The sequence below is a fragment of the Podarcis bocagei genome (genome assembly GCF_964188305.1).
Source record: "Podarcis bocagei genome assembly, chromosome: 9".
NCBI classification, from domain to species: domain Eukaryota; kingdom Metazoa; phylum Chordata; class Lepidosauria; order Squamata; family Lacertidae; genus Podarcis; species Podarcis bocagei.
The window spans coordinates 9,470,787-9,491,076 of record NC_138134.1 but is presented as its reverse complement, the minus strand read 5'-3'; the positions used below and the strand labels follow the sequence as shown (position 1 = coordinate 9,491,076).

The following is a 20,290-nucleotide window of genomic DNA, read 5'->3' as shown; positions in this document are numbered from 1 at the left end:
GAGTATCTCATGTGTAAGGTTTTGTTTTTGTAAGTTCGAATGACTGCCATTGGAACAATATAACCAATGCTACAAATATTGAAATTTGCTTTGGGTTGTCCCCACACATCCCCCTGGGAGTGTCTTTATAAACACCAAATGCTGGCACAGGAAAGGGGACCAAATGAAAATGTTTCCTCCATCTCTTCCCTATCCCTTTATCCACCACTCTTTATCAAGGGACAGGGAAAAGTCAGAGGAAGCATTTTCATTCACTCCCCTTTTCTGTGCCAATGTTTGCCAATCTACCACTCACATCAACCTGAGGTCTACTCTTCTGCCTGCTGCTTCCTTGGTTTACTGCCATGCTGCCAAGCTCACTTAGCCAAATGCAAACTTATGAGCAGGTGTACATACATGCACATTAGACTGACACTTTCCCCCACTTTGGACTTTACAATGCTAGGATGGTCAGTTAAAAAAGGTAAAGGTAAAAGACCCCTGACAGTTAAGTCCAGTCACAAACGACTCTAGTGTTGTGGAGCTCATCTCACTTTACAGGCCAAGGGAGCTGGCATTTGTCCGCAGACAGTTTTTCCGGGTCATGTGGCCAGCATGACTAAGCCACTTCTGGCGCAACGGAACACCAAAACCAGAGCAGCGCACAGAACGCCGTTTACCTTCCTGCCAGAGTGGTACCTATTTCTCTACTTGCACTTTTTGGCGTGCTTTCGAACTGCTAGGTTGGGAGGAGCTGGGACCGAGGAACAGGAGCTCACCCAGTCACAGGGATTCGAACCACAGACCTTCTGATTGGCAAGCCCAAGAGGCTCAGTGGTTTAGACCACAGTGCCACCCGCATCCAGGATGGTCACTGAAGTATCGCTAAAAAGCATCACTCCAAAACACAACACTAGTTGTCATAAAACATATAGGTGCTACACTGCTAATTTTTAGGTATAGGTGCAGATTTAGAAATAACTGTATTTCTGTTTAAATTATAGTAATTATCACATTGTAAAGGATAAGACTGTGACCAGGTGACTGCTATGTTGCACTTAGTCCAAGTTCTAAGTGTTGATGGGCAGCTACAGGACATTTGCTCTCCCTTCTAATAGTTCCTTATCTTCAACCAGACAGCTCTCACAATGGATGATGCTTTCAAACAGAAAACTGTCCTCTGTAAAGTAGGGCACATGTGCACTCTATGCGACACATTTGCCAAAACAGGCTGGTAACCACTTCGGATTTTGCAGGACTTGAGAGAGCTTGCTTGCACTCTGAAAAGTTTCTGCTTATCTGCCCAAGCTCCCCAATTAGCTTCCTCAGACAAAGGTCAACAATACGGTAATAAGTGGGTGGCAGATTGCAGTCAGACATTAATATTTTCAGTTACAGAACTGTAACTGAGTACGACTGCTCTTTTGAAAGGCCATTTGTGATATATATTTTTCACAGACATCTAATCCAAATATCTATGGGTACAGTCTGCAAAAATGGGCATTGCACATCAATTCCTAATGAAAGTTAGACTAAAGGTCTGTTTTAATCAATCTTTAGTCAGTGCCCATTTTTATGGTATGAAATGTAATACTAGTTACCACTGGTAGGGTCATGACCGTTACTAAGAAAATTCACTACATTAATTTCCCTGGTGCAGTGACCTGAATCAGCATTCTATACAATGCCCACATATAGAGGAGCGTGTGGAAGATGAGACGGCTGAAAAGAAGTGGAAATAATCTCTTTTATCATCATTAAAGAATATCAATTGATGCTGGCTGCAGCCAGACTCAGATTTCCATCTCACTTTGGTTGTGGTACTCTAATGCTCATTAAAAGTACACAACAAACGAATCTTACACCTTTTGCTTCTCTTTCTTTTCCCACCAACATGGAAACAAATTCATACAAACAACTGCTTGTAGTGAGCCACTGGGGCATGATTCTTTAAATACTAAATACTAACAAGAGTATGTTAACAAATATACTAACAAGAGTATGTTAACTAGAATTCTGAGAATATTCAAAAACATAGAACTGAACAGCTTTGCCATAATTAAATGTTTATATTGTCAAAGTTATACCATAGCTGGTAAAACTGCTGTTTCTTTGGGTACCTAATCAAGCAGCACTTTAATATTCTGTTAGACTGTGCTCTGAAAGACTAATGTTTTGTTTAATGTGGATTTTGTTAGGGGAAAAACCCCTGTGCTTATGGACTGGGTAGAACAGAGCGTTGTAGGGAAACTGGGTTTTCCGGTCTTTTAATGTAATAGCGCACACAAGAATTCAAACAGTACGGCTGGGAAGTCAAAATATATTGCAGGCAAAATTTGTGTTAAATCTTTTCTTCCAAGAAACCAGAGCTGGAAGCGTCAAACTGGACACATGACAGAGTTATAGCGGCTCAATATTTGACCTTGCTGAATTACACCAGCAACAGCTGCCTCCTAGTGCCAACCTACGTCCTTGCAGTTATACTTGAAAATGGAACAAGCACATGTTGCACAACAGCAAACTGATCCAGTGCCTAGCCTAAGGGTTGGAAACCCAACTCTGTGCAGTGAAGCCATTTAGACAAGGGAGGATACTAAACAGGAAACAGGTTTGCAATCTCTTGCAAATTTATTACAAGAAATAAAAAAACTTTACGGGTGGTTTTTGAACAGATAAAAGAATTGAGCAGGTGCATCTGCAAAAGTAAATGTAGGTTTTGTAGGAGCAAAATCCTGCACCCCAGCAAGTGTAGAGAATCTAGGGCTCTCCAGATATTGCTGCGCTCCAATTCCCATCATCCCTGAGTCATTGACAACATTGTGTCAAAATTAGATTTGCCAAACTACTTTGCCACATACCATTCAAGAAGTATTCCCAAACCAGGATCATGATCTGACAAACCAAGAAATGTTTTATAAGGCTGGGTTAAAAGGAGGGAAGTAAGAGAGAACAGGGATGCGGGTGGCGCTGTGGGTGAAACCACAGAGCCTAAGACTTGCTGATCAGAAGGTTGGTGGTTTGAATCCCCACAACGGGGTGAGCTCCCGTTGTTCGGTCCCTGCTCCTGCCAACCTAGCAGTTCGAAAGCACGTCAAAGTGAAAGTAGATAAATAGGTACCGCTCCGGCGGGAAGGTAAACGGTGTTTCCGTGCACTGCTCTGGTTCGCCAGAAGCGGCTTAGTCATGCTGGCCACATGACCCGGAAGCTGTACACCGGCTCCTTCGGCCAATAAAGCGAGATGAGCACTGCAACCCCAGAGTCAGTCATGACTGGACCTAATGGTCAGGGGTCCCTTTACCTTTAAGAGGGAGCAAGCACACAGAGAGGGATGAAGAAATGTTTAGGACTGGCAAACATGGCATCTGAATGCCACCAAAGCCATTGCATGACAGCACTTCCTAGTGTTGAGGACACTCTCTAATCACTCTCCCAATAACTTTTTAGTTCCAAAAAGTTTTTTGCTACCTCTAACCAAGTCAACAAGTTGATTCATCTGAGTCGGGTCTTTTTTAATGCAGTCTTTGCCTTTATTTTTTTCCTGCCAATTTTATTGGGAGACAGAAGTTGGGCTTCTATTATATTATTTTTGTGAATTCCACAAGGATCCAGCACCTCTTTTTCTAGAAAAATAGCACTGCCTGTATATGCAACATCAAGGCAAATACATATATGCACACATGAGCGGTATATGGACTTCAGAGGATTCACCAAGTTAAATTGTCGCCCAAAGGTCCAACTGGTGACCCCTAGTTTTAGACCTGTTCCCATGGACTCTGAAGGAACAGGAGCCATGCTGAAAGTCAAGCTAATAATAATAATATCTTTATTGTCATTGCCCCCTTTGGGGACAACGAAATTACTTGCTAATGTAAGTATTTAGGAATGAGATTTGTATTTTTATGTGAACTTCTTGTGCAGCTTTATGCTGCAATATTTTACAATATAATGGACTAAAGGATGCAGCCATGGGCTGCTGCATGTACATCAAACTTAAGTCTCTACCTGTTTTCCACAGCAGCTCTTTGTGTGAACAGGGTCTAATATTGCAGCAGGCTTTGTCTCCAAGCACCTCTGATAGGAATGACCACAGAATGCAAAGTGAGATTACACAGATTAAAACAAAGTTTGCTCTCAATGGCTTTATCTCAGCATATATAACAGTAAGCCAAGTGCCTGACATGTTATCAGAGGTCATTGCAATTTACATGCGCCCCTTCCAAAAGCACAGTCTGATTTAATGACTGAACATGCCACTTGTATTATTTACACCCCCGTTTCATTTACTTGCGAGAGATAAAGGATCCTCTGCTGTCGATTTGTGAACTGTATTAAAAATGACCAAGAGTGTGATCATTGCCTCATCTCAACACCTGCTGATTGTGATGAAACTGCTACTAAATCCCCTGTCAGTGAAGCAAAATGATATGTCTTGTATAGTTAATCTGGTTGTGGCATTAAAAAAAAATGTATTCCATCAGTTCCTTCCACCAGCACAATCCTCACAATGGCAAGACACTGCCAGTATAAAGCAGCACTGAAGTGCAATAATGGAGGACAACATCAGAGAACAGGACTCCTATTAACTCCATAGTCAATTGGAATACAACACCCTTATATCCAGGCAAGGGAACGTCACTCCCATCTCAATGTCAGGAGGTCCTACACACGAGTAGGAATCCTGCAGAGACACATGCCCAACTGGCATGTTCTCTCCCTCCTGGTTGGTCAGGAGACTCCAAGTCTTTCTCCAGCACAAACATCACAGCAACTGATGCCTTGCAGGCATCAGCACACTTCAGGATCAGCAGAGTATTGGCAGTCAGCGTAACAGACTCAGTAGCACAGCATTTTGGCTAAACTACTTTATTTACATATAATACGCTCGGAGCATTCTAACTCAGCTCCTTCCTCGTCAGCATCAAACAGCAAAGAGAAAGAGACAAAGGAACAAACGTCCTACATCACGGAAACACAGTAATACAAACATCCTGTCTCCGTCACTTCCCACTATGTGGAATGAAAACATACACCATCATGTGATATAAACAATCCCATGACTGCAGCACGGGAATTGAATCCTAACACTCAACACTCCAACTGCTGCAACTGGGCCTACAAGAACAAGGCACCCTCACAGGTAAGAAGAGTTGGGAGCCACCTGGGAGGAAGAGGGGAAACCTCTAAAAACATCAGACATCAAAAAGCATTAAGATGTGCAGAGTAGTCATCCGCAGCCACAGAACATCGATGTCTGCCTCTCTAATGCAATATGGTGACATTATATGTACTAACCTAAACATCACCACCACACCGAGACACACAACAGCAACAGCATAAATGAGGAACAGGGTAAGCATGCAGGTTGAAGTCGCACTGGACACCCCCATCCCACCCCCAAACCCTGCTGAGTTCTCCCATATACTGGGAAAGGCGACAAGGAGCACAGACAACTTTATTAACACAAAAAGCCTACACTCTACATACAGCTAGTGATGGCAACTACATGTGACATATTCTTCCATTCGGGATCAGAGGAGGGGCAGCAAAATCAGTACAGTGGTGCCTCGCAAGACGAAAAGAATTCGTTCCGCGAGTCTTTTCGTCTTGCGATGTTTTTCATCTTGCGAAGCACGGTCCGTCGCAACTGCGCCTCTTCAAGCGGCTTTTAAAGAAAAGCGCAAGACGTTTTCGTCTTGCGAAGCAAGCCCATAGGGAAATTCGTCTAGCGAAGCAACGCAAAAACGGAAAACCCTTTCGTCTAGCGAGTTTTTCGTCTTGCGAGGCATTCGTCTTGCGGGGCACCACTGTAACTAAAAGCAGTTCTGGTGCAATTCCCTGCGGTGGATGGAAAAGCACTATCTCAATGACACTGCCACCGCCCCCAACAGAGGACACCCCAAACACACACATCAGGCGCCCCCAACTATACACAGTCCCACATAAAGAGCAGGGAGCCTGAATGAGGCATGCAGACTTGAAAGAGCATCTATAGCCATTGTGCCTTCTCTCAAATTACAGAGTTAATGAACACTCAGTCACAGGTTATGTATGCAGCTGCTACCCACCGTTTATCACTATCCCCCTGTCTCTCTGCTCTCCACAGCAACCAGGCAGACTTCAAATACGCAGAAGCAAGGGGTTGTGTCTTCTGCTCGTCCCTGCTTCTAGTCCACCTCCAAGGGGACTGGGAGAGGCCAAATAGCTTGTTGTCCCAATTACAGTAGGGATGAGTCCAGCAGCTGCCATTGGCGGGGGGGGGGGCGGGGGGGGAGCCTTGGTCAATAGGTAAGGCATGCTAGCAAATATCTAGCAGATATTGGCATTCATATAAATTAACATAGGATGGCATGACTGGACAAGATGAATTGGGCTGGACAATATGAAAGGCAACCTGGGTGTGAACAAGCCCTACAACCACCTGAGAGATGTATTAGTCCATGTGTCAGTTACTCTTGCTTGTTAGCTGTTGGCAATTTAGGGAGGGGGGGTTCTTCTTTCTTGTGGGAACTTGAGGTTGGAATTTAACCTGGATCTTTTGTATGCCAAACCAGTGCTGTAACACTGCACTCATGCTCCACAAATTTCCCAATCAGTACTGATGCAAATCACTGGAAGCCCAAGATCTTACACGTGGGACTGAGGAGAAATGGAAGAAGAAATGTGACAAGTTAGGTCCTGTGTATGGATTGTTCTGTGGCTGTGCAATTAAATTGTTGCTCACTGGGGCAGAAGTCTTTTACTCTCCCCTTCTCAATCTGAAGTTGTCACTTACAAAATACAAATCAATTTTGCCTTGCGAAAGCCACATTTCTATCTTTTGGATGAGAACGGAACCCACATCTCTAGTCCTACTGCAATGCTTTGCCACTGAGCTATCAACCAACTCACAGTGCTGCCCTCCATAACACTAAAAAGGTTCCAGTAGTAGATAGGTAGCCGTGTTGGTCTGCCATAGTCAAAATAAAAAAATTCCTTCCAGTAGCACCTTAAAGACCAACTAAGTTAGTTCTTGGTATGAGCTTTCGTGTGCATGCACACTTCTTCAGATCAGGGTGTATCTGAAGAAGTGTGCATGCACACGAAAGCTCATACCAAGAACTAACTTAGTTGGTCTTTAAGGTGCTACTGGAAGGAATTTTTTTATTTTGACTAAAAAGGTTGCTCCACTTTGTTATAGGTATAGGTAAAGATAAAGGACCCCTGGATGGTTGAGTCCTCGCTTTCAGGCTGAGGAAGCCAGTGTTTGTTCACAGAAAGCTTTCTGGGTCATGTGGCCAGCATGACTAAACCACTTCTGGTGCAACTGGACACCGTGAAGGAAACCAGAGCACACATAAACACTGTTTACCTTCCCACCACAGCAGTACTTATTTATCTACTTGCACTGGTATGCTTTCGAACTGCTAAGTTGGCAGGAGCTGGGATAGAGCAACGGGAGCTCACTTTGTTGTGGGGGTTCGAACTGCCGACCTTATGATCGGCAAACCCAAGAGGCTCACTGATTTAGACCACAGCGCCACCCGCTTTATTTCTTTATGTTGGATTTTTATATGTGGAATTGTTTTTACTGAGAATTTGATTTGGGATGACTAAATGGAATCTAATAGACTTGTTCTTGTAGCGTGCTGTAAAAAAAACACTGTTTTGCTCACCCAGGCACTACTGTTTTCTGTATTCAAAATGATTTCCATTTGGACTCTTAAGTACCAACCCTTATCTCGAGGGGCGGGGTGTGGTTACAAATTAGTACCAAATGCAGGCCTTTTACCCTTTTGACTACAGTGGTGCCTCGCAAGATGAAATTAATTCGTTCCGCGAGTTTTTTCGTCTAGCGAATTTTTCGTCTTGCGAAGCACGAAATCCCATAGGAATGCATTGAAATTCAATTAATGTGTTCCTATGGTCAAAAAAGGCCAAACAAAGCCAAATTTGGTACAACAAGAGTTTAAGTGCTCTTTAAAATCACACATACTGTAAAGAGCATTTCAAAAATTGAAGGAACAATAAATTAAGTTTCTAAGCATGACAGAAAAACATTTAAAAATCAACAAAGTGTACAGTACATTTTCTAAGACTCTGGGGGACAACTCGAAGAAGGTTCCTCTTCCACTCTTTGATTCTTGCTGAAGAACCCCCTCCTCAACTGTTCCCCCAGCCACCCACCACACAGAAATTCAAATCCAGAATTTTTTTAAAAAACAGCAGAGTGGCCCAATGGTCACAGAAAATCATAAAAATGCAGAAAAAACACACACAAGCTTCCAGATTCTTGCAAACCCCTCCCCAACACCAAGTCCTTGAATTCCAAACACCCCAACCCAAAATCCAAACCCCCCAAAAAAAGTTTTAAAAGTTTAAAAGAAGTTTTGGAAAAGCTTCAAAAATCACCAGAGTCTTCAAAAACCTCAAAAAAGGCTACCACACCGCATTCTATGAGTTGCTCCTCGAAGTCAAGTCGCAACTGTATTAACGGTGTTAAGAAAAAGGAAACAAACTTGCAAGACGTTTTCGTTTTTCGTCTTGCGAAGCGAGCCCATAGGGAAATTCGTCTTGCGAAGCAGCTCAAAAAACGGAAAACCCTTTCGTCTAGCGAGTTTTCCATCTTGCGAGGCATTCGTCTTGCGGGGCACCACTGTATGTAGATAGATAGCTGTTGCGACAGGAGCGGCTCTCTCCCCAGCCCCCCTTCTCCAGGCCCTTCCCTGTCAAAGGGTTATTTTCTGGCTACGGCATTTGGACTTCTGGGGAATTTGAACTCCTGCCTTAGGGTAGCCCTGCAGCTGTCAGTTGCTGTCCTCCTACCCCCTGGATGGCATTGTGGACTCTTTCTGAGCTTGTATACTGTATACCAGGAGAGGGTGTAGAATGCGATCTAACATGACATTCCTATAATGTCGCTTGGTGTCTTCTGTTCCTCCTACGTTATCAACAATCACCTCAATGACTGGTGAGGAAGAGCAGAGTTGCTAGAGATATTATGGGTTTTTCAAAGGTGGGTTTGTCCCTAGGGATATTCTTTGCTTAATGCAAACATGGGGTAAGGGTGAACCGGGGGGGGGGGAGCCATTTTGGCTCCACGGGCCAGATCTTTATCAGCAGATCCTTATCTGGATCAGCCTCATGGGCCAAATTTGACATCTGGGTGGGGCGACTCACCTGTCAATCACAACTTTCCAAGTCTCCTGCTCCTTTCTTTCCGTTTCCAAATCTTGGAAGCTTGGAAGTAGGGGAGACTTGAAAGGGCTTTAAGACAGCACCCACAGCCCATTCCAGTTGTAACACAGGTGTGGAAGTTGCCTTAAAACACTTATCAAAAGCAGCTTCTCATGCAAGTGGTGGCAGAGGGAAGCATAGCAGAAGACTCTTCTCTCCCACCCTGCTACTGCCCCCTATGATGCCAACAGTGATCAGATGAGAATGGTTTGGTGGAAATGACCTCATGAACCAAACTGGACACCCTAGCAGGTTGAGGTCAGCCCATAGGCAGGAAGTTCGCTGCCCTTGGGACAAGCACAGACACGTGTTACATCGATGAAATTGCAGAGCTATGAAAACTACGGTATCAGTCTGCCAGACTGTGTGTCACAACAGAAAGCAAGGATTAATCTAGAAACTGTATGGTGGTTAAATAGCAATCAAAATCACAGAACACGACCCAGCCAGCAGCTTTGATGGGTTTTGCATTCACTATATGGTAACCACTTAATACATCAAAAAGACTGCCACAGCAATGTAGTTTGTTTGATATTTAAATATCATGCATGTTAACCAAGTCCCTGCTGCGCCATGTACATAAAGGAAATATTTGAAGAGAGTTATCAGTGAATTTCCTGGGAAATACGTTTGAATTCCAAAATCTCAAAGGGATGAATTGGCTCAAGACAACAACATCTATCTCTCAGGTGGATGTGGTAATTGTCAACAAAATGAATTTTCATATTTTCCTCACAGATATTAAACACTTGCTCATAGCCCAGCAGCTGAGATGATTTCAAAGGATTCTGGCTCCAAATTCCTTCTACTCCAAAACATGTGATTTGAGCCTTGAACAGAGCAGAAAACTGTGACACTATTACCATAATGTGGGTGGAAACGAAAACCTTAAACAACTTAGAAGACGAATTCTGATTTTTGAACAAGTTCCAATATATTTTAACCACATGACTGTTATTTGTTTCCACAAAAAAGCAGTGGTTTTCAAAAAAATATACAATTACTTGTTTCAGCTAATTAACCAAAATGCAAGGTAACCCCTAAGCATCGAGCTATATACAATCACATGTAAAAGAGGAAAAGGAAAGGGTGAAATTAAGTGCACAAGAGGTTTGTGTGCTGAAACCCTACTGCTTTATCCTTGATGGGCTCGCTTGTAGTATTGGAACCCAGCTAGAAAACAACTGAGGCAGGTGGAGAGATGGGTATCTTCCACCTTTGGAGTTCTTTTGTAGTTTCCAATTAAATCAGTATTTCCCAAACTTGGGTGGCCAGCTATTTTTGGACTACAACTCCCATCATCCCTACCTAGCAGGACCAGTGGTCAGGGATGATGGGAACTGTAGTCCAAAACAGATGGAGACCCAAGTTTGGGAAGCACTGAATTAAACCTTTGAATGTGACATGGGTAGAGCTGTGCTTAAAAGGTGTTAAGTCTGCCATCACTGTTTATTTATTAACAGGTACAACTTTGCTGGGGGGGTATTCTTCAGAGGTACAGTATTCATATTTGAAATATACATGGGATTATATCGAGTGCTAGTGATACTCAAAGCACATTGAAATTCATGAGCATGACTAAATTCAGTCTGCTAATTCCAAGAGGTCTGCTCTGAGTAAAAACTCAGTTGGCTAATTCAGTTTCATAAAAGTGTTAGGGATTTAGGCCACAATCCACATACCTCAATAACATTCTGAGGATGAAATTAGCCATAATGTGCTGACAAGTTATGTTCACGCCAATATCTTACGAGAACCTTCCACCAGTATGTGATCCGGGACTTAACAGTTCATCAAGAATAATTGTTGATCTTGGACAAACACTTAGGAAATAATTTTCTGTAAACTAATTTCCAGAAATAAAAACTGGCAATAGTATGTGTGCATAAATTGCATATCACTCTCTATTTACAGAAACACAATGATTTTTTAAAAGGGATATTGCTAGTATTTTTTATAAAAACTTAAACTAGCAGCAGACCTGGGCAAACTTCAGCTGCTATGCTCAAACACAAACCACTTCACCAGTGCACGCCCCTTCCCTATTTTTCTGATTCCATACTATCAATAAAAAGCTTTTGCAAGCTACGGTATCAATGCGAAACACGGCCTACCAAAAACAAGCAAAAATGTTCCTTTTCCAAAATAAATTTATGCCATATTTCAAAACTGTATAGAACTGTCACCATTCGAGAAAATCTGCACTGGCATATTGTTAAAGCATGCAAGACACAGATACTCTCTTCCCATACAAGTTAAAACAGAAAGTCAGTCTGCTGTTTTTCAAGATTTTAAACTGTCTGACTTTCCAGTGATGTCCTGAAAACATCCTTGCTACACAGAGGGAATGGCAAGAAGGGTGGAGAAAGACAGATGCAGTTGTTACATTCTGTTGTTGTTTTTTAAAAAAGAAAAACACAAGAAAAGCCCCAGAGAACTAAAAAGAGTGTTCATAAAAACAGTGTAGTTCGGAGAGGGCCTTGTTCCCTATAAGCAATGAACAATCCTATGCAAGAGCTAAACAGTACAGAAGAATGCAACATACATGAACTCATGTCCCAAATTGAATTACTGCAGACTGAGTGCTGTCAAAATGCAATACAGTATACACACAACAGAAATGCAGCTTTCAAAGAAACTGCATAGGTGGAATGAGAGAGCAACTAACTAGCCTTTATCGTTCAACAGGATGGCCTTTCAAGTCTCCAAATATTTTATTACAGTACTATAAACACAGGCTGATATGGGTGGTATTTAATACTGGTCCTACTTGAAGCATAGAAGTAAATGGAAATAATTTCATTCATTTCACTGTGTCTACTCTGAGTAGTACTTAGTAGAATACAACCCATTTTTCTATTTACATTCTTAGATCCAGTCAAACACTTCGCAATTTTCTGTACAGTGCATTAAATTTTAGAGCATTTTACAACTGATTTTCTCCCTGTGTTTTGCTTTCCCACAACACAGTATACAACGTACAGGAAACCAAATGCTTAAATTGTATTCTTAGTGAAGGAGCAAGTTTTATCATCATTAGGTTGTACCAAGTTAGGGGTTGTAATTCATTACCCCCAGAAAATTTGTTTAAGTCCCTAGAACTCTTCACATTAGATTGCAAATGAATCTTGTCTTTCAAAAAATGAAAATTACATTTCAGTTTCCCCCTCTTTCCCACATAGAATTGTTCCCTCTATTCTACAAGAATCTACGGCTACATTTGATTCTGTCCAATAAGAATTCCAAGAGGGCAAACAAATCCCAGTAGTTTAACTCAAAGTAGAAACAGGGAGGACAGTGGGGGGGAAATTACAACAACTTGCTTTGTGGTATTTAAAATCAATAAAAAGTTACTTACAGTCTCTCCAGTTCTTTCAGGTCCTGGAATGCTCCTCTCTCAATTGTACTAATCTTGTTTTCCATGAGCTGACTGAAATGCAGAGTATGAGTTTTAAAACAGCTAGTAATCAAGCGATGATTAACACCTGTTATTACAGCACTTTAGCAATGGGGAAACTTGCAATCGGCTCCTCTTTATTAACTTCACAATTCTCACTCTATTCTTAGACTTCCCATCCAATTTAATGTGTTTAAGACTTGTCACCTTAAACTCCACTATGACTTTTTTTCCCCAAGGAAGAGAGAAAATACCCTCTCCATTTTTTCAGAGACCTTAAACCTGCTCAAGAACTTGAAGGGTCAAAGGTGATAAAAATATATGCCTTGCTTAAGGAAAAAGTCAAAGCTGCTGCTCAATTACAGAATGTTAAAAACATGTACATGATGTATAAAAGTTTATTTTTTAAAAAAAGAAATGAAAGCTACACTTTACAATTATAAATCAAGTTGTTTACAACTGAAAAAGAGTTAAATGTGATTTTTTTTCCACAAAAGGAAAAGTTTGCAACTTTTCATCTTTAGGATGAAATATCAAAACCAATCTAATTGTTTGCAATTATTCCCTAATTTAAAACAATTTTGTTAATAGCGTGTCTCAAAGAAGATTTTGTCTTCACTGAAAGAGCGGTCATTACTGTACAGTGATTTTTTTTAATCTACAGGCCCTGAGAAGGACTTATGAATTATTAAGTAACCAGGCTTTATATATGGTAAAACTATTTAAAAGTTTGTATCAATTTTCGCAGAATTTGGTGTAAAAGCAAGTTGCATTGAAAGCTTCTCCTTCCTGAATTTCCCTTTACTGCTAACTAGAATAACTTCTGACAATCCTAAACTCAAAGTGCATTCAAACAAATTAATTCAGTTAGCCTTTAAAAAACAGATATTTCTCTTTACAGCTTGCTAAAAAGCATTTCGTTTTCAGAAAGTCAATAATTTGCTGTATTTATAGAGTCAAGGAAAAGAATAAAATCACAAGTGGCTACAATACAAAATTGCTACTGTGGCAGTCTTCCAAATTTTTATGTCATCTCCCAACTGCTTTTTCTCATACAGTGTAAGTTTGGTTGTCGTTATTTTAGAGGTTAAGTAAAGAATTAGCCTTGTTGATAAAATAAGTCATTTTCCACAGAACTGCACATCTGCAGCATACAATAGTAACGGATAAAATACAACAAAAGTCAACTTACAGAACTCGAAGGTGTCTTAGGCCAGCAAAATCAGTCTTTGTGATCCTTGTGATATTATTGCCATTAAGATCCCTATGAAGAAGTAGTAGTAAAATTAAAACATTCCAGAACTGGTGGCTATTTATTAAAATCAAATAAACAATAAGAATTTGCAACAAAGAGTTTGAGGATTAGTATCTAACTGTAGGTTGGTGCAAATTCCTGAAAAGTTTATGTAAAAGTAATTCTCCTTTCATTTGCACTTGTTTTAATTTCCAGTTTACTGAAAAAGCATTTGGATATATTGTTTTTAGACTGTTCCTATCATGAAATAGTGAGATTTGTGGTGTCCCATTCACAAATTTGACTTTCTCGCGATAGGAACAGTTATGATTAATGACTGCTACCACTGCCTCTGGACAAGTCCATTCGCTGTTTTTAATGGATGAATGAGAGAAACACAGATGAAATCAAAACGTGTTTACTTAATGATATGCTTAGTATGTTACTTCCTGGACCTACAGAGAACAGGGGAGAAATCATTGGCCCACTTCTTCAGTCAGGTACTCAGAGACAACCCCTGAAGACCATTACAGAGTCCACAACAGACAGGAACACTGGCATCAAATAGTCAAATGAAGTGGAGGAAGCAAGGAGGAAATGGACAGTAAACATCTGACAGCTTTCCTGGGGCCCAGGATTTTTCTGGAAGGAATCATCCTCTCTGCAACATTCCTAAAAAACTCAGCATTCCTAAAACTTACACAGCCAAGCTTACCCAAGCAAATATTTGTGAACTTACAAACAATGTGATCCAAGTGTTCATCTCTTTTAACCCTATGTCTGGGTTTAAATTTATTTATTTTTTTAAATCTCATTTAGTCCTGTAATCGTAAAAGGTACAACATATTTACAAATAATGGAAAAGCTCGGAATCTCAATTCATTCCAATTTGGTCATGATTAGTTAAGTAAGGGACAGCTATATTTCCATGACTTCTGCTTGGATTCACTACTTGAGAGTAAAGTTATGGAGGAAAAGCTTGATAATGGAAACTAACCTTAAGTCCACATGCATTATATTTGGGGAAGAGATTTAGCACATTCCACTGAAGAAAAGTAGCAGGAATCTCAAGTGATCTACAGATTTTCCCCCACCTGCCCTTAAGACTAATGAGTCACTGATATTTTTCTCTGAGTTTAAAGCAAAAATGCTAATGACTCTCCATTTTTTCTCCCAAAGCTGCTTACATTAATAGCTACAAAGACAATCAGGATGTGTTTTGAAGAACACTCTTAAACCTAACTGATCAGTCAGGAAAGATCATAATAGCTAATAATGATATGGCAGATTTACTTAAAACTACGAAGTGGGTACTAGGTACCTCTTCAATACTTTTTGTATCTTTGGAACAATAAACTTCAAGTAGTAAAAGCAATTCTATTTTGAGAAAGCAGGTAACAAGAATCTAACTCTGTGGCAAACAAGTGTCATGTTCCTTTCAGTAGGATCTCTCTGCCTACAGCCCCAAATTATTCAGGAGCCTGTACAAACGATATAAATATTTTGTTGGGGGAAGAATTAAGAATTCCACCTTTGGGGCAAAGGAGTCTTGTTAATAGCAGGATTTCCTAGTAGCAGGTAATCCTCTGTCTTGGTTTTTAAAGTGCCTTCTTGAAAAGTCAGAGTAGGTTTTGTAAATTGCTTCTGGATGCCTCAGGGTAAGAGATTCATAAATGAAATAAATAATAGGTTTGTTTTTTTAAAGAAAGAAAAAAGACTAAGTGAAACAAAGGAGGATTGAAATGGGCTGGTAAAGTTTGTCTTGGTGACTCCACTTCGAGCTGGTGAAATTTCAGGCAGAGGGCTTTTGCAAATTACTCTTCCCATTTTAAGTCTCCACTGAAGTTGGCCTGAAGTGTATTCTACAAGCAGTTTTCTACAAGCCATTTCCGCAGATCAGAAGAAAAGGTGTATTTCAATCCGTTTAAAGGGGAGGGGGGAGAAGATAAATATGGAGGGAAGCATGGAAAGGGCCATCTCACACATAGTCTCTTCCTGACCCAAATTAACAGCAGTGTATTTTGCTTATTACTGCTGAGTAAGGGGGGGGGGGAGCAAAGCAGTGGAACTAATGGCCTGGTTCTTTCATGTCTCCTTACATTACCCAAACCCCATAATGAGAATTGCAGGAAAGGGAGGGGGGAAGGTACGTTGGGCTTACCAAATCAATAATTTAGAAATAAAGGAATAACTGGGTATTTGTTCAAGGAACTTGAAGTATTCCGAAATAAGGAGAAGCTAATTTGAGGCTGTGGTGTTCTAAAATAAGATACATTGATCTGTGTGTGTGCATACGTGTTCTAAGGCAGCAGAGAAAGTGATAAAGGACATCTGGTATTGGTACTACACTAAAAAAAATATGAAATAGCGGAAGTCCTAAAGAGATTGGTAACCACCGGCACTAACCACATCACAAGCCATCTGCAACATACATTGATTTTTTTTAAGGGGGGGAGGCCCATAAGGAACTCTGTGTATTGATCGCTGGTGCTGCTTTTTTGCATTTGTCCTGCTGTTTAATTTGACAGACTTGCCTTTTAATGGCTGGGTTCTTATTGGTTTCCACACTTGTAAGCCACTTTTAGCAACTCCTTTGCAGAGCAGCAAAAGTGGGGTATAACTTTGTACGCCCATAATAAAGAACTGCATTAATAACTAAACAAAAGCATACAGTATAAAGGCGGCTCTTCAGAAGGAAATAAAGCTCTGAAACTTCGACTGTGAACTACTCTGAAAGGCTGCTGCTGCTGAGCAAGGTACCTATAATGCAACTATGCACTGGAGAATTACTGCTTCAAAGCTGGGGGCAGGGGAGGAGTATCAGGAAGAGTGGATTAAATTTAATGATTACTTAGTTAACTATGTTAAGTTAAATTAACAGAAAACATACTTAATTGGCTTAGGATTTTATTTATGTTAAGCATCGAATTAATATGTTTAATTTCATAATGCGAAGATCTAATGATGTTAATTTTTAAGTTAAATTTTATAAGAACTGTGATTTGGAAAACCGTTAAAAGGACATGCAATGAAATTCAACCAAGGGGAAGCGAGGAAGTCACTTAACAATGTTAACAAGTGTAATTTTCAATAAGGCTATGATTTATGTTTGTTTCTCTTATGTGTTTGTTTGTTTATAATATTGTGAAAACCAATAAAAAAAATTTTTGGGGAAAAAGAACAACAAAGCTGGGGGCAGGGGGAGACGCACCCTAAAAAGGAACCAGGGAAAGTGTTGGGAGAATTGAAAGCACTAATTCCATTTCCACTTAGCTTTGCTTTTTTTAAATGGGGAGAAGGAAATGTCTTCCCTCCTCTGGCAACAGCAATGGGTTGCTTGACATGTTGGCTGGATGAGAGGGAAGGGGATGGTTAAGGATGTTGGGACCTGGGCACGGGGGGGGGCGGGGAGGGGAGGGCGGCAGGTGTGTTTCTGGGGAGGTGGATGGGAAATCCGCAGGGAGGAAGGCGACTTACAGCCTCTCGGTGTTGCGAGGGACGTTCCTGGGGACGCTCCGCAGCGCCAGCCCGTGACAGTCCACGGTGCTCCCGGAACAGGAGCACTGAGCCGGGCAAGGCTGCGGCGCCACCTCGCCCAGGCGGAGCAGCAGCAGCAGCGCGCCCGGGCAGAGCCAAGCCAGCGCCACCAGCAGCTTCATCGTCTCCTCGAGGTCACCGCCGGATCCCCACGGAGAGACGCGGATCCGGCGCTGGGGGAAACCCGATCGCTTCCCCCTTCGGTGGTGGGGATAGAGACCCCCTCAAAAAAAAAAAAAGAGAGACCCCCTTAAAAAGATAAAAATAAAGCCCTCCTCCTCCTGGTTGCAAGTTGCAAGGTCCCAAGGCAGAATCCAAATCCCCGAGCGAAGTCAGGGCAGGGAGGCGACGTCGAGGCGGATCCCCAGGCAGAGTCCCCCTCCGAAGCAGCGGAGGTGCGAGTCCCGCCGGCGGGTGGGGGCCGGCCGCGAAGGCGAGCCCCTCGGAAGTCCGCTGGCGAAGCGGACGGACGGACGACGCGCGAGCCCAGCCCCTGTTTCTGGCGCCTCCTGGTCCTTCTCAGCACGGCATGTTGGAATCCCGCTCCGTCCAGGCTTTAGAAGCCCGTCAAGAAGAAGCCGAAGCCGAAGCCGCCGTCGCCGCCGCAGCAGCCGCCGCCGCCGCCCCCAGCCTCGCGCCGCGCCGCCTTGGAGAAAAGCTCGCTCTCCCCGCCGCCGCCGCCTGCGCCGAGCTGCATTGCGACCGCCGGCGAGCCCCTAGAGCGCCAGCGCCGGCTGCATGCTTCGTCCTCGCCGAGAGAGGGACCGAGAGAGAGGCGAGGGCGGGCAGGAGCAGCTCCACACACACACACCGGCTCCCCCAACGTCGGGCTGCGCTGCACTGAGGAGGATGGACGCCGGTAGAGGTTAAGAATCGCAGGCAAAGAGGCGGGAGGAGGAGGAGGAGGAGACACACGCGCGCGCTCTCTCTCCCTCACACACAACTCCCGCCCTTCGCGGACAAGTTCGGGTCGGCGGCGACCAAGAGGTGGGCGCGCAAGCCACCAGGCGAAGCGCAAGGGCGAAGAGGAGCCGCTGAAGGAGCAGCAGGGAGCGCGCCGCAGGCTCCTCTTCCTCCTCGGCGCCGAGGTCGCTCCGGAGCCCGATCCTGTGGCGGAGGCGAGCGCGGAATCGAAGCCCCCTCAGCAGCTCCCTCCTGGCGCAGCTCAGGAGCCGGGTGGGAGGGGAAAGGGGCGGGGACGCGCGCCGCCTCCTCCTCGCGCCCGGCGCCCGGAGACAGTGGCGCTTCGCGGCGGCTGCACCTGAGGGGAGAGGTGAGCGGCGGCGGCGGCAAGGGGGCAGCTGCTGCCGCCGCCGCCAAGGGGCGAGGCGGCGCCGGGGGATGGCGGAGGCGGGGAAACCAGGTGCTGGGCGCCGGGCCCTCAGGTTTCCCTTCTCCCCAAGCACTTTTTTTCGGGAGCGAGGTCGATAGAGCTGCTGGCTCGCCGTTCACGCGCGCCAACCGCCGCGAGCGCTCAAGGGCGGCCGCAGACTTCCCTCAGAAAGTGCGCTTTCCGCAAGGCGCTGCGCGCAACTCCCCTTAGGACGAAGTTTCTCAGGTTTAAACAAGTGTGCATGCCAGGTTTCCAGCCCTTATGAAGGAACATCACTGCCTCCCTCCTGCCATTTTTATGTATTGTGTGCTTTTTTTTAAAACCCAACTTCGCAGCTGATGATGGGCACCTCGACGCCAACCCGCGAGTTCTTCTCGCCACAGAAAGTCCGTCGCCCCGCGCGCCCTTTTATACAGCCCTCGAGCCGCGCCTTCCTTGGCCACGCCCCTGTGTCCACAAGGGCCCCTGCTGATTGGCGGTACTATTGGGGAGGGGAGGAGCCAGGCTGACAAGAGAGGCGCACGGGAAGGGGAGCTGAACTTGCCAGAGAGTGGCAGCATGTGTGACTTTGCAAAGAATTCTCAATTGTCTCCAAACAGGGTGGGAGAAAGGAAGTGGACAGACTTGAAATCTTCTCACTGGACCTCATAATTTAAGGTTACCAGATTTTTTTCAAAGAATCTGGAGACACTTTTTTATTTTTGGAAAAGAGAAAAAAATGGTTATTAAAAAAAGTTGTTTTTTTTAAAAAAAAAGAAGCAGCAGCAATACAGTCATGCACTCCGCGGAAACCCGGAAGTAACGGAGCGCATTACTTCCGGGTTTCGCCACTCGTGCATGCACAGATGCTCAAATTGACGTCATGCGCGAAAGCAGCGAAACACGACCCATGCACACGCAGACATGCCATTGCATCTTGCATTCTGTTCAGGATGCGAACAGCGCTCCGGAACGGATCCCGTTCGCATCCTGAGGTACCACTGTATCTTCTCTTCTGTGGTCTCTGTTGCGCTGCCTTCCTCTGGGCCCCAGCCTGCTCTTTTGGAGTGCTAGCTGCCATGGAGTAGGCTCGGGTTGGGACTGGGATCAGCCATGTGTCCTTGCCCTCCCGGTGCTCTCCTACCTCTCCTCCTCAGCAGCAGCAGCGCAGCAAGGTCGGGACTTGCCTCTTTTTTCTTCTTCCTCTTCCTCTCTCTTCCTTCTCCTTCTCCTTCTCTCCTCCTCCCTGTGTCAGCTCCGGGGTTTTCCTGGCCCCAGAGTGCCGCTGGACAGGAGGCCGGGTGCTCTTGCCCCCAGCTCGATTTGGGTCAATGGGGGGGGGTCATCAGTTCCCCCAGTTGATGTGGCAGGCATCCCCGGTTCTCCTTTGGTAGTGGTGGTGGCAGCGGCAGTCTCAGCAGCCCAGAGCCAGCCTGGTAGCACAGTTGGCTTTTGCTGGCTTCTGGAGCTGCTCACTGCCATGGCACTCGCCATTTTGCCTCACCGGACATCCCCATATGATGTGTCTTGTGCCGTTGAACCAATCACGCAACATTCATTCCCTACTAATAAATCTACAACACTTAAGATATAAATCCGGGGTCATTAAATGAAATC

General features: G+C 43.9%; 1 protein-coding gene across 6 annotated transcripts in view; it reads right to left on the bottom strand.

The window, feature by feature from the left end:
- The window catches only part of SLIT2 (slit guidance ligand 2), a 239,955-nt gene extending 221,665 nt beyond the window's left edge, over nt 1-18,290 (bottom strand). For 2 of the 6 annotated variants that reach the window (XM_081207584.1, XM_081207585.1), the window contains exons 1-3: nt 17,302-18,290; nt 13,783-13,854; nt 12,552-12,623 (exon numbers count right to left, since the gene is read on the bottom strand). In XM_081207584.1, the coding sequence (XP_081063710.1) occupies nt 12,552-12,623; nt 13,783-13,854; nt 17,302-17,483 (326 nt within the window). In that variant the 5' untranslated portion in view covers nt 17,484-18,290. The remainder of the gene's footprint in view (nt 1-12,551; nt 12,624-13,782; nt 13,855-17,301) is intronic. The other 4 variants (XM_081207586.1, XM_081207587.1, XM_081207582.1 and 1 more) reach the window with 4 other exon arrangements.
- Nucleotides 18,291-20,290: the final 2,000 nt, after the last annotated feature.